The sequence below is a fragment of the Mustela nigripes genome, chromosome 12 (assembly GCF_022355385.1).
Source record: "Mustela nigripes isolate SB6536 chromosome 12, MUSNIG.SB6536, whole genome shotgun sequence".
Classification (NCBI taxonomy): domain Eukaryota; kingdom Metazoa; phylum Chordata; class Mammalia; order Carnivora; family Mustelidae; genus Mustela; species Mustela nigripes.
This window is the reverse complement of record NC_081568.1, coordinates 71299695-71312472: the sequence shown is the minus strand read 5'-3', so window position 1 is coordinate 71312472 and position 12778 is coordinate 71299695. Positions and strand designations below refer to the sequence as shown.

The 12778-nt window shown below is 47.3% G+C and overlaps 1 protein-coding gene across 1 annotated transcript in view; it reads left to right on the top strand.

The window, feature by feature from the left end:
* The first annotated feature begins 1597 nt into the window (after nucleotides 1–1597).
* Nucleotides 1598–12778, top strand: part of FSTL4 (follistatin like 4) — a 401404-nt gene continuing 390223 nt past the window's right edge. Inside the window, exons 1-2 of the mRNA XM_059417566.1 lie at nucleotides 1598–1817; nucleotides 9545–9680. Of these exons, the coding sequence (XP_059273549.1) occupies nucleotides 9555–9680 (126 nt within the window). The 5' untranslated portion in view covers nucleotides 1598–1817; nucleotides 9545–9554. The remainder of the gene's footprint in view (nucleotides 1818–9544; nucleotides 9681–12778) is intronic.

Here is a 12778-nt window from a genome sequence, read left to right as displayed (position 1 = left end):
CTCTGAGCTGTGGAGCTCCATCTTGTCCATGGACTTAGAATTAAATTTCAGAAGGAGACATAGCCTATCTCCAAATTCCCCAGCTTCCTTTTATGTCCAGTCCTCCTTTGCTCTCTCCCAGGATGGAAAGTGCCATCCTTTCCCCAGTCCTGCTATACAGAATCTGGCTTCAAGCCAGCCTTGGGGTTTCAGTCACGGATGGCCTTGGCAAAGATTCATGGTCAACTATGAGAGAGCATTATTCCTGCGAAGGCCCTAGGGCATGGAGGATGGAATGGCCTTTGTCCTTCTGAGCCCACGTGGGAAGTCCCACTTCCCCCAAGTGGGAAGTCACAACAATGGACACCTAGAAGTCACCCAGGTCTCATGCACTCCTCATTTTGCTGATGGGGAAACTGATACTTATAGCAGAGATATGACTGGCCTGGGTTATAAGCTAGAAAGTGGTAGGGAGAGAGGTGATCCCAGACAGAAACATGTGTGAGGGGAGGGACCATGCTGGTTCACCCACTGCCATCCTCCCAGCACCTAGCAAGTGTCTGATACATAGGAGGGGCTCAGTAAATATCTGTTGAAGGAAAGAGCAAATGCAATACCTTTTCTCCCTATTTTTCCTCTTCTCTTGCTATTTAACTAAACTTATCCTAGGAAAATCCTCTCTGTCCCCTCATCCAGGCCAGAAGAGATCACAGGGGCATAGACCAGACACTGTCCTGCTGCACAACCTGGTGCCCACATAGAGCAGGGGGCAGTCCCCCCAGAAAGTCTCTTGCCCTTTAGTTACTACCAGCCTGGCCTAGCTAGGATCATACTCCTAAATCTGATGCCAGACTTGGGCTATAGATAGACCACTGGTTGGGGTGTGTGTGTGTGCTACTTGTTACAAAAGTGTTAACAGTTTATTTGGGCACCAAGACTGATGTCTAGATCAATTAATGAAAGCAAATGACGACTGGGTTGGGGTTCTCCAAAAGTTCTGGATGGTGAACAGAGATCCAGGCTTGGGGATGAAGTCAGGGCAGTGAAAATGTCTGTTCGAAGGGAGAATAGGGCACTCTCTTGTCACAGCTTGGCCAGGCCAAGCCCACATCACCTGGGACTGCCGTTGTATGCCCAGGATTTTGTTAATTCTCCAGCTGGAAGAGGGCAGAGTCAGAAGGGAGAGATAAAAACTTTGCTCTTTCGCAGGTTGTTGGCTCTCAGCGAGGGGGCGTGTCACTTCACTTAGCCTCTAGGGACTCTAAGGGCAAGGTGTACTGACCTGCCTAGGCTCCACAGCTATGGCGGCTGATTAAGACCACTTGTGCACCTTGAGAGCAGAGGCTGGAGAGCTCGGCCTGCGAAAGAGCCGGAGGACAGCAGAGAGGGGTGTGTTGGGGAGTGAAAGGGGCTGCAGATCTCTATGAGAGAGCCAGGGGCTGAAGCGCACCGCCTCAGAGATCGCCCTGGAGCTCTGGGAGTCCTCGCGCCCCGCGTGCGCGCCCGGCTGCTCCGCGCACCTGCGGCGGGCCCCGCGCGGGTCTGAGCGGCGGGCGGGCCGCGCGCACAGGTGGCGGCGATTGGGCAGGCGGGGCCCGGAGGGTGACGTCACGAGCTCCGGTCCTGGCGGCAGAAATAGGGCAGCCGCGGCGGCGGTGGTACGGCAGCGGCGGTTCACGGAGCTGGAGCCGAGACAGCCTCCTGCGCGTCCGGGACCCGCCGACAGCCGGAGAGACCGACCGAAGGACGCGGGGTCGGGTCGCCGCCACGGCCGCCACAGGCGCTCCCGTCCGACCGCGTCCGGCCACCTGGTCTTCCCTCGGCCGCGGCCACCTCAGGTACGCGGGCGCGGGGAGAGTGCCAAGACGCCGCCGCCAGCAGCCGGTCCCGCTGCGTCCCGCTGGGGTCCCGGCGCCCGCGGCTCCGCGTCTCCCTGCAGGGCCTTGCGCGGACGCTCGCTTGTCCTCACCGCCGGCTCCAGAGAGCTAAGTTTGCCCCCCTGGCGGGCGGCGGGCACGGGACCACGGGACTCGGGCTCGCCGGGGCTACCACGGCCACGGCCAGGACTCCAGGGAAAGGCTGGGGTGCGGAGGCTGGTGGCCGGTCTGCAGTAGGTATAGGAGTGACCCGGCCGGCGCGCAGAGCAGAACCGAGCCAGCAGCCCGCGCCAGCTCAGAGACCCCGCAGGCGCTGCTCCCGGTACTCGGGCCCCCGAGCAGCTTCGGAGAGCTAGGCGAGCGGCAGCCCCGCGGCTGGTGCCCTTGGCCCCGGGCTGGGGTGCGGAGCGCGCGTACTCGCTGCCTCCTACCTCCAGCTTTGCGGGGGAAACTTGCATGTCCCCACTGCAGCCCGAAGGGCCCGCTGCGCCCCGCCTGGCCATCGCTCCCCCGAGGTCCACAGAGTCTGCACGTTGGGGCTCGGCGGAGGCTGAGGAGATGGGACCGGGGCACCACCTCGTTCCGCGAGGCCCGCGGCTCCTGTTCTGTCCAGCTAGTCTCTGTTTCAAGAGAGCGTCCCTGCTGAGGAGTCGCTGGGGAGCAGTTTGTTTGGGGCACGCTCCCGCAGGGAGCTTGGTCCTAAGAGAGCTTGTGCAGTGGGTGATCTCCGCCCCTCTCTGCACCCGCAAAGGAGACCGGTTTCAAGTTTGGGGGGCACTCAAGCGACGCAGACACAGCGCTGAGCTTTGGGCGCTTGTCACCCCGAGTTGGTGGCCGAGCGCTGCGCGAGCCTTAGCGGCCCCCTTGAGCTGACGAAGCGGCGCCTTCGGCGCACTGGCCCACGGCCTGCCACCTGAGGACTTCGGCGCCCGCCACTCTGGCAAGGGCAGAAATCCGCTGCAAGCAGCAGGATCTCTCACAGTGGCCGGGACGTGGCGAGCAGCCCGTGCAGTGCGCCGGCGAGCTCAAGTTCCTGGGGCTCCGGGGAGTCGGGCCCTGCCGGGTCTCCGTGTAGCCCTGTTAGCCGCCCCCCGCCCTCCGGCGCAGTCCAGCCGACCTCGTTCCGGTAATTGTCGCCGACATTGATGAATCGCGCTGCCGCCGCTCTCCTCCGCTCTCCTCTAGGTGTCGCTTCCTTCGAGGGTTCCCGCGAGTGAAAAACAGCGCCAGTAGCTTTGATGGGTTCCCTTCCTAAATTTATTGCAAGCCTGTGCAAGGGGAATTGTGCCCGAGATAGAAACATTCGTACACATTCTGTGGGCCACGCAGAAACAATTTCATCAAGAGGCGGCACGGCAGCTCTTAACCAAATGTGCACAGAGAATGGGCCTCCATCACAGTCTCTGAGGCACAGGGAAGAAATTCAGACATTTATCCAAGGTCTAAAGTTATTTTCCCACCACCAGGCTTATGGAAAAGTCGGACTTGACTTTTAGCAGTGTCCTGTCTATGCTGGACTGGGTAGGTTCCTGTGCTTGCCCCTTCTGGCTCCGAGGAAGGCTTTGATGTGGGTGGTGGTTAGGTAGAGGGCTCAGCTGGGGAGTACATGGTCAAGGGACAGAGTGATGGGGCTTCTAGGACACCAGAGTTGCGGCAATCCTAAGGCAGTAGCTCAAACCCAAGCCATGAACTGATGCCCCACAGGGCCCATGCCTGCTTCCCATCTTGGTTTTGTGAGAAGAGGCTGCAGCATTACTACAGCATTTCTCTTCAGACACCCTTAGTTGAATTGGTAGGTTTCTTTCCATCCTAGGAAAACAGACCCTCCCTCCCTCAAGACTTTAGACTGAGCCAAACGTCATGCAAGATGATAGCCGTCTTCATATATACTGTAATGTGTTAAAGTTGTTCCAGTGGCTTTTTCTAAGACATTGTTTTTACCACCCTCAATTTTCCTTAATCTCAGGAAATCAATTTTTATTCCAGAGAGGGTCCAGCCTATTCCCATGGGCCTTGGGAGAACTTTTATCCCTTCTGCTCTGTCCAGGAGATGGGTGTGTGAGGGGTAGTTTGGATTTTTCTACTTTGACCCATCAGTTGCTTAGGATTCTTCTCTTCATCTCAGAGTTGCAGGATTTTTTTTTTTTTAAGTGATCTTCATGTTGTGATCTTCTGCTGGATTTAGTACCAAAATCCAGAAACAGGTCATTGAATAGTCACAATTTCCCAAATCTTTAATTCCTATTTTCCCTTTGTTGGTATGTTTCTGCAAATTCAACCTTCTTATGTTGCTTATGTGTGGTCAGTTGTGTGCTTACTAACTTGATGAAATTAGGAAATTATTTCACGAGCACATATGTCCTTATACTTTCTTTCTCTTAGTGCGTAACACAAAGGATGGGACTTTGGGGAAAATAGAACTCCTGTTGGGAGAATGTGGTACTTAAGCAGTATAAATGTTGAAATGATGAGAGTTCCTGGAACTCACAGGTGTGTTTGTTAAACTTCTTGGTATATAGGAGTGTCATAGATTGATCTATTTTCCACAGACTAATTTAGGCATTCAATTTATCAAATGTTGGAACAATTAACCAAAGATAAAGAGCAGATAATTAATGGAAAGTGCAGTGTAACTTCATTATGGCTTGTTGCAGGGGTAGCCTGATACATTTCCATGCCTAAGTTCCTTGGGTTGGTATTTGAGGGGCTATCTTAGGAAGTTTGAACCCCTTCCTTTTTTCTTAAAACACTTGGATATCAAAACTAGGGTCCTGAGCCTTTCCGAGGAAATTAATTTGTAGCCCTATGGTGTTAGGTTAGGGTCAATATGGCTTTTCTTTTTTTCCTTTTAACATTGAGTAGACATAACAGAGGCTGCAGGATTTTGGTGGTCTCCAGGTGGTTTCCATTTGTTGATTGCCAGCATCCCATGTACAAAACACAATGAACCTCTAATAATTGGCTAAACATACACTTGGTTAGCTGGAAAGATGGGAAATTGAGGTGCCTCAGGGTCACAAAACTTACTGTTCTCTTTAAGGCTGGGGTGGTATTGCTTGGTTTTACCAAAGCATCTTCATAATTTCTGGTCTTGGTGGTTACAAAGAGAAGCCCTTTCCATGAGGCTAAATTGTAACATCTAATTCGGTAACGTTCCCATATTCTGGGAGAGATGCTGAGAGAGAACTCATGAGTAATGTCTCTGGAAGCTCTCAGGGTCTGAAGTCCCACTGTGCCCAAACAAGGCTGGTTCCCGGAGGAGAAAAGGGAAATTTGTATTAGAACCACTGCCAGTTTAATGTCCATGCATCTCCCTGGCCTCTGACCCCATTCAGTACAGACCACTTGCATGCTGGTGTGTGTTCTGTGGTGGCAGATTTGGAATCGACCTATTCATGCCTATTTTTCCCTAACCACTTGCCATTCTTATGTCACATTTTTCAATTTCTTGGAAAAGTGAGTCAGTTTTCTGAATATCACATCTTACAAATTTGTAGTACCTCTATAATTTTAAATACAAGTAATAGCACACGTAGTGGCTTCTAATTATAAAACCAGAAAAATCCTGTGCTTTGCACACAGAGCAGATTCTTGATCTAGTAGGGCCCATCCTCCACTAAGAAAAGCAAAATTAGTCTGATTGAGACAGAATGCCAACATTCCATATGTATTTGTGACAATACAAGAGACATATATAAGAGACAAAGCCATTGCCTCGGGGTGAGGAGGCCTGATTTCAGTCTAGATCTGGCTCCTGATTTGGCTACCACATGGGGTGAATTCTTTGGCCTTCCAGGCTTCTGTCCTGTCTGTACCACAGCCAACCTAGCTCCTGATTCTTTAGATCATGGGGGAAAGTGAGGCTTGGGTGGAAAACCTCAGGGGAACCAGGTCTTTAATATCAAGTGATTGTGCTTTATGAGTTGTTTGAAAGAAAATGCAGTCCAGCTCTTTTACGAGAACGGTCTCCGATAGATTTATAGCCAGTCTTAGGACTCTAGTATGGATTGATTGAAGCTTATAAACCTAAATTGATCTCAAAAGGAACTCAAGGTTGAAAAAGAGAGTTTGTGATATTATAGATGGTACCTTGCCATTTCTATAATGAGGAGATCCTTGTATTTTCTTCTGTCTGAAGATCAGTTGGGCTCTTTGAAGGTGAGGAGTAATGAATCAACAAATCTCCTTCCCCCGGAGTGACTGTCTTCCTCATGTTGGCACTCCCCCTCAGTTGAGACGCATGCTTGCTGCCTGGCATTCTGTGCATCTCCTCATGATTTCTTTTTTTTCTTTTTTTTTTCCCCTACTACATTTCTTCCTGGCTGATAGAGACAGCAGTTCTGAGAGCTGAGGACCATGTGCCAAGTGGCCCCGTTCCGGGGAGGGATGCAGAGAGGAGCCATGTGGTTCTTTCCTCTCGCTCAGTTCCTCTGGAGGAGTGTGGCTCTTGGCAGCTGTCGGAGGAAAGGAGAGACTCAGGATTTCCTATCTTGCTTGACCTAGGTTTTCCCCATCTTGCTAAGAACAACTGTTGGCTGAAACAAAATACCACAAAGTATTGAGAGGCAGCAGAGGGAGGCTGTGAAGAGCACAGACGTCTTGCACAATCTACCTGCATGGCTTGGCATCCCATCTCTGCCATTTATTTGCCACATGGCTTTGGCAGGGTGCTTAGCCTCTCTGTGGCCTGTCTGCTGTGTCATCTGACTAGGGAATTCTTAATGCCCTCCTCATGGAGTAGGAGTGAGGCGAGTGAGTTAATACCTGCGAAGAGTTTAGAACAGCGCCTGACACATGTTATTGTTACATAAGTGCTAACCAAAGAGATGACTTCTATTTGGCTATTACATACATCATCAAAATCAGTTTCGACCCAATATTAATTCTTTTTTTATGAACTGAGCCGTCATAAAACTTGAGTTGTAAATTTTCAGGCTGTTGCTCCTGTAGATAAAATGAGTTGTCAATCACAGTGAGTATAAAATAACATCGGACAGGCATCCACCGTGCAAATGGAGTCCCATCTGGTGGTGGCCAAGCTGAGCGAAATGTTACAAAGAAGCTGGGAATATTTCAGTCATTGGCCTGGCTCTTGTGTTTCCTTGTCTGTAAATCTTCGGGTAACCTCAGTGTAAACTAGATAAAACCAGACATGAGTCCAGGTGCCATAGGCCTGGAGCCCAGGCTCCTTGAAGCAACAACTTGAAACAACTGGTTTAATATCACAGGTCTGGGTATACCTTCTAAAATAGTTTTGCAACTTGCCAAATTAACAATTGAGGTGAACAGATTTTATTTTGATGCTATCCATTAATAATAAAACATCAAACATAATTGGTCTTGGATTACTATGCAAATTAAAAACTAAATAGTCGGTTTTGTGGCTTGAATATTTCTTAACTCCAGAAATTGACATTTGTATATTGAGTCAGTTTTGATTATTTTGCTGTTTTTGGTTTATTCAGGCTTGAAAGCATGATGGGGGAGAAAAGAAGACCTTTTGTACATGTGCTTTCCTTGTGAGTGCTGTTTCATATGGATAAGTAGGGAATACTTCTCAAAAATAAAGTAGGAAAGAGTGTCTTTCTAGTTCTAGCTTAAGCACTGGTGTTTTTTGAAAAGATTTATTTATTTTAGAGAGAGAGCGTATGTGCATGAGCTGGAGGGACAGAGGGAGAGAGAATCTTCAGGAGACTCCAGGTTGAGCATGGAACCTGATACAGGGCTCCATCTCACAACCCAAGTCATGACCTGAGCTGAAAGCAAGATACCTAGGTGCCCCTCAGTATTGGTATGTTAAAAAAAAAAAATTTCCAAAAATCTAGTAAATGCTTTCTGCAGTTCTAGGCACATGGCTCTGCATTCAGAAGACAATAATTTATGGAGAGTAGGGAGTTGCCCTATTTATTTTCAGAAGAACTGGTTGCAGTTTTTACTTTCTTTTAGGTCTGAATTTGATTTTTCTCCACACTCCGCAGTCTGTGTGAAGAACTCACACACTGTGGCCAGAGTTCTGGATCAGGAGTGTGGCTCAGGGACTGCTGGGAATGCTCTACTTCTGTCCCAGGTAGCATTGCATGAGGCCATTGCCCTTAGCTCTGCCTTCCTCAGAGTGTGGAGCAGGTGCTGACGGTGACAAGACTGTGACCTTCACACTATGTTTACTGTTCACTCAGACTACTGTCTCAGTCACTCCAGCTTTGCCAACAGATGTCAAAGATGAAGAGGCAGATAGAGGAATGGAAGCCTGTGGACTGTTTGTATGACAAGAGACATGTTTTCTTAAAAGACCGTCATGACTTACAACCTTGCCTTTTCAGAGGCCAGTGTTAGATGCCATAACTTTTAGCCCTATTTCTCCTTCATGTGGGCATTTTCTGTCTCAAGTGAGGGATATAAAGCATATCTGGAAAGGCAGCCAAAGGAAGCTGGGAATGTGGTAGGAGTGAATTTGTTTCGTGGTCCAGGGATCAGTGCTAGTGATGGTGGGATACCTCCAACCCTTCTGGTTCGAAGTAGGCATCCCCCACAGCTCTCACCATGGGAGTGAGAGGGCGTGGATTCCTCCACCAGCCTGTAGTATCTGCCAAGCTGCTTCATCATTTCTGTCTGGGATACCTGCCCTGGACCAGTTCAAGGCCAGATCACATGGAATGCTGGCCTCGGAAGCACTCTGTGTTTCCATATTCCCCACCACAATCAGGATGCCGTGTGCACCACATGCAATTAAGCACTAAATTGTGTAATGCTCACAGAAATCAATAAGCCCTCTGGTTTCCTTGAGGACGAGTTGTAAATACTGCACGATGAGTTCTATCTCCCTGGCTGCGTTTCTTGAACAGAGATGGGGAAATCAAGGTTGGAATGTTACAGTAGAAACCTTAAAAAAAAAAAAATGGTAGGGCTGATTGGACAGGTTGACTAGCCTGTGTCCTTGTCCCATTAGCACCTCAGCACGTGATAGGGAGTTGAATATCTGTTGTGGCTGATCCTTAGCTTTTTCATCTGTGTAATTCTTTGGTTACTTTGAATTGCCCATTTCTTCTAGGACTTCAGATCTCTTACTGCATGAGCCCCAGGAACCACCTTAAAGGTTATTGAAATCCCGTTATCCACTGGGTGCTTGACTTCCTCTACACAAAGGAACAGTCTTGAAAGGAAGATTTTGAGCTTTATGCCCTTTTGAATCTCGCTGTCTTATAAACTGAGACATCAGCCACAAACAGGGTACCTTACATTTAACATAACTCCTCATCAGTCTTCACTGATCACTAATTGTATGCCCAGCCTCAGTGCTTTCTGAAGGGTCTGAAGCTTGGCTGTGTGGTTATGGAACAGAAGTGACACAGCTGCTCTCCCCTCGTTGGTTCTTTTAGATGGAGTGGTAGCTGCCATGTTGGGTGGCTTTCCACACCATTGTATGCATAGAGTTGTTAACTCTGTGTCCAACACTGACTTCTTTAACCCTCACCACAATCCTATGAAATACATATTATGGAACCCTTTTTAGAGGTGAATAAACTAAGGCTCAGAAGTACTGGAACTTCTCCAAAGTAGGGCAGAAGGGCTGGTGGTAGGATTTAAACTCTGGTGTGTCTGATTCTGGAGTACAAGCTCTACCTACCCACCCTGTGACGTGCTAATGTTTTGCAATATTTAATTCTGAACATCTGTCATTTTCTCAACAGACTCCACGAAATGAAACCGGGACGCTTATGGCTGCATCTCGTGCTGCTTGGGGCCTCCCTGCCAGCTGCGCTGGGATGGATGGACCCAGGACCCAGCAGAGGCCTGAACATGGGTGTGGGTGACCCACAGATGGAGGTATGGTCACATAACGCCTGCTAGGATGCTTGAAACTTTCTGCTTTTCCATGCCAGTGTATCTGATTTCTTCTCTACCTTTGGTTTATATCAGTTAGATTGCAGTGTGAGTTAAAATTGTTCCCTCTTTTTGATAGGGGACAGAAGGACACAGCATGCATTGGTCTGGACAGGAGGTTTTATGTCATGCTGTAAGTGATAGTCTAAAATCTCTGCAATGCTGAAAACGTATTCCAAAACCAGGCTTTAGTTGTATGGTTTGTCTTCCGCAAAGAGCCTCAAGAGAATGGCCTTTTTGTATATTTAATAAAACTCTGAAAATGCAGACTCAATGGTAGAGCACACCCATGTGAATTAATGAAGTCTTTTAATTACAAAATGTGTTTTAAAAGAGAGAGACTCCTTTTCACGTACACAGATAAAAAACACCAGGCTGAGAAAGAACTGGCAAGTAGGGTTCCTAAGGGAGCCTGTCTTAATGAACAGATAAGAATGATTAATGGCATGTTAGGTATATATAAATGCTTCTAAAGTGCTTGAAAAACTTATTCTCAAATGCCTCCCCAGAGAGTCTCGATACACTGCTAATTGCTCAGCGAACTTGGTCTTAAGTACCGGAGAGGATTCATAAGCTGCACCCTCGCCCTGCTCAGGTAGTAGGCCTAAGGAATTTGGGGCTTGTGAGGGGGTGCAGTTTCTCTGCAGAAATTGCTTTGTGTGTGTCAGACCCTAAGAAATGACTACACCCTTTTTCATCAAAGCTACCTGGGATTTTCTTTATGACATGGTAAATGCAAATTCTTGCCGAAGAGCTTCTCAGGCCATTTCAGCTCCCATTGCCTTCCTGGTGCACGCCTGCCTCTTGTCTCTGTGCTTGTTTCCTGTCCTTTGGAATGAGATAGAAAAATTACCTCCCAAAGTCAACATCACCAGAGAGTGAATAAAGACACACAGTGTGTGGATGGTAGGATTAATGCATTATTTGATCAAAAGACACGATGTCTTTCTCATTATTACTTAATCGTAATGCAATCCCAGACCTACAGACCTTAATCTCCGGGGAGCTTCAGAAGTCTTTGAATGCTCACGTTTGCTGCTGAGGTTCACGTGGCTTCCTTTTGTGGTGAGCAGGTGATTGAAGAGCGTCACTCTCTCCCATCACAGTCCGTGAAGGACACGACTTAATGGCCTTTTGAAAGAGCCTGGAGGCTGACTCGCTAGCCAGCACAGCATTTCCCATATGGGATGGCTTAATCATTACACTCATATCCATACAGAGGGAAAATGATCCTACAAATATATTGTTGAATATTTAATAGCAAAGCAAACAGCAAACACATAAATAAGCTTTTTTAGTCTTCTTACTATTGGGGCTCATTGGCCCACTCTTTTAAATTGCCTACTTCAATTAAAGGAGTCAAACCAATTAAGGTAGGATTTAGCTGGAGGTAAAGTGAAGGTAATTTAATATCAACCTAGGGCATCTTTATCTTGGCTGTTAACAGCCTAACACCAAGAAAGAACAGATAATGCTCATTCCGAGGCAGGGAGGCTTTCTGTTGGTTAGTTTTGGGGTGTTGTTTTTCTTGCCGCATCAGGGTAGAACCCAGGAGATGAAGCCCTCTCCCATTTCCAGGCCTTGTGCTGTTTCGGGAAAAGGAAATGATACCTGTATGGACTCCAAACGCAGGAACAGCTGCCTTATCAATCCAGTTCGTGGCTGTGCATTGCATTTTTGCAAAGTGTAATAACTTGTACTCATAGAGTCTGTTTTTATCAATGATGAAATGAGAAGATGGCCATTTGGATGGGCCTAGGATATAGGACAGCCTCAGCAAAGTTCTGATAGAGCAGGACATGGATATGGAACTGATGTGTGCTGATTCTGACCGTGCTCTGTGCATGGCCTCTCCATGCCATTCTTCACTAGCATCACGTGTTGGATTCTGTCCCTTCATCCCACATACTGACTCCTCTCCTCCAGGGCTTAGCTCTGGTTCTCATCTTTTCTCTGGAACCTTCTTTGAGCACACTTTGGTCAAATTTGATGTCATGTTCTGAACTAGTCCTTTTTATTTTTTAAATACATATTTTTTATGTTAGCAGACGAAGGAAGCCAATTTTATGTATGTTTCCCTTCCTTACAATGTCTAATAATTTTCAGAGCACAGTAGAGACTCATTATGTTTTTGAGCTGATTGGTATTCAACATTTAGTATTAGTGGTGAAGTCACTCCAGTGTTGTCAGACTTTAGTGTAGACAGTCCGTAATTTCTGCGTATGGCAGCCTGACCTGTGCGGCAGGTGCATGACCAGTGGGGACATGAATGGTCCCCCAGCCAAGCTGTAGGCAGCTTACTGGCCAGGCTTGTCACTCATCAACATCCAGGTATTTCTCCTTCAAACTGTAGCTATTAATATGTCCATAACTGACTGTCCAGACTATTCTAAACTCCTCTAGCAGTTTCCTCAGACAGTCTTACTTTCCGGAACAATCATAGCCAACCGAGTTTCCTGTAACTCCATAAATTAATCAGGACCTAAATGGTAACACGTTTCTGTGTGTGTTTTCTTCCTGCTAATACTACTTTGCAAAAACATTCATTGACTTCAGATTTTTAAAGTACTTGGAAAGCATTAATAAGATTTGACTTCCCTTTAAAGTTATTACACCAATTACTTGAGCATCCTAAGGGTAAATACGGATGAAATGACCAGAGCATGTGTGCGTTCACTCATTTGTAAAGCAATGATAGCGTATGTAAGTTTTGTTAAATTATTGTTTTATGTACAAAGACCGCAGTTGAAATAGCTTCAAGGAGTTTATCGTTTTACAAATGTAGATGAAACAAAGTGGAGCTGGGTGGAGTGCCTCTTTAATAAGAACTGAGTGGCAGACTGTGGCCTAGAATACTAATGAAATTCTGAATTCAGAGGAAACAATGCTGAGAGATACAACTCAACAAAATTCTAAAATAATTAAAATTTCCCCCTTTCCCCTATTCTCTGGCCAAGATAAATGTAGTACTAAAATCAGTATTGGTAGAATTTTTTATTTGCGGAGAATAGGAAAGTGAGAGAGGTCAGACCCAGGAACCC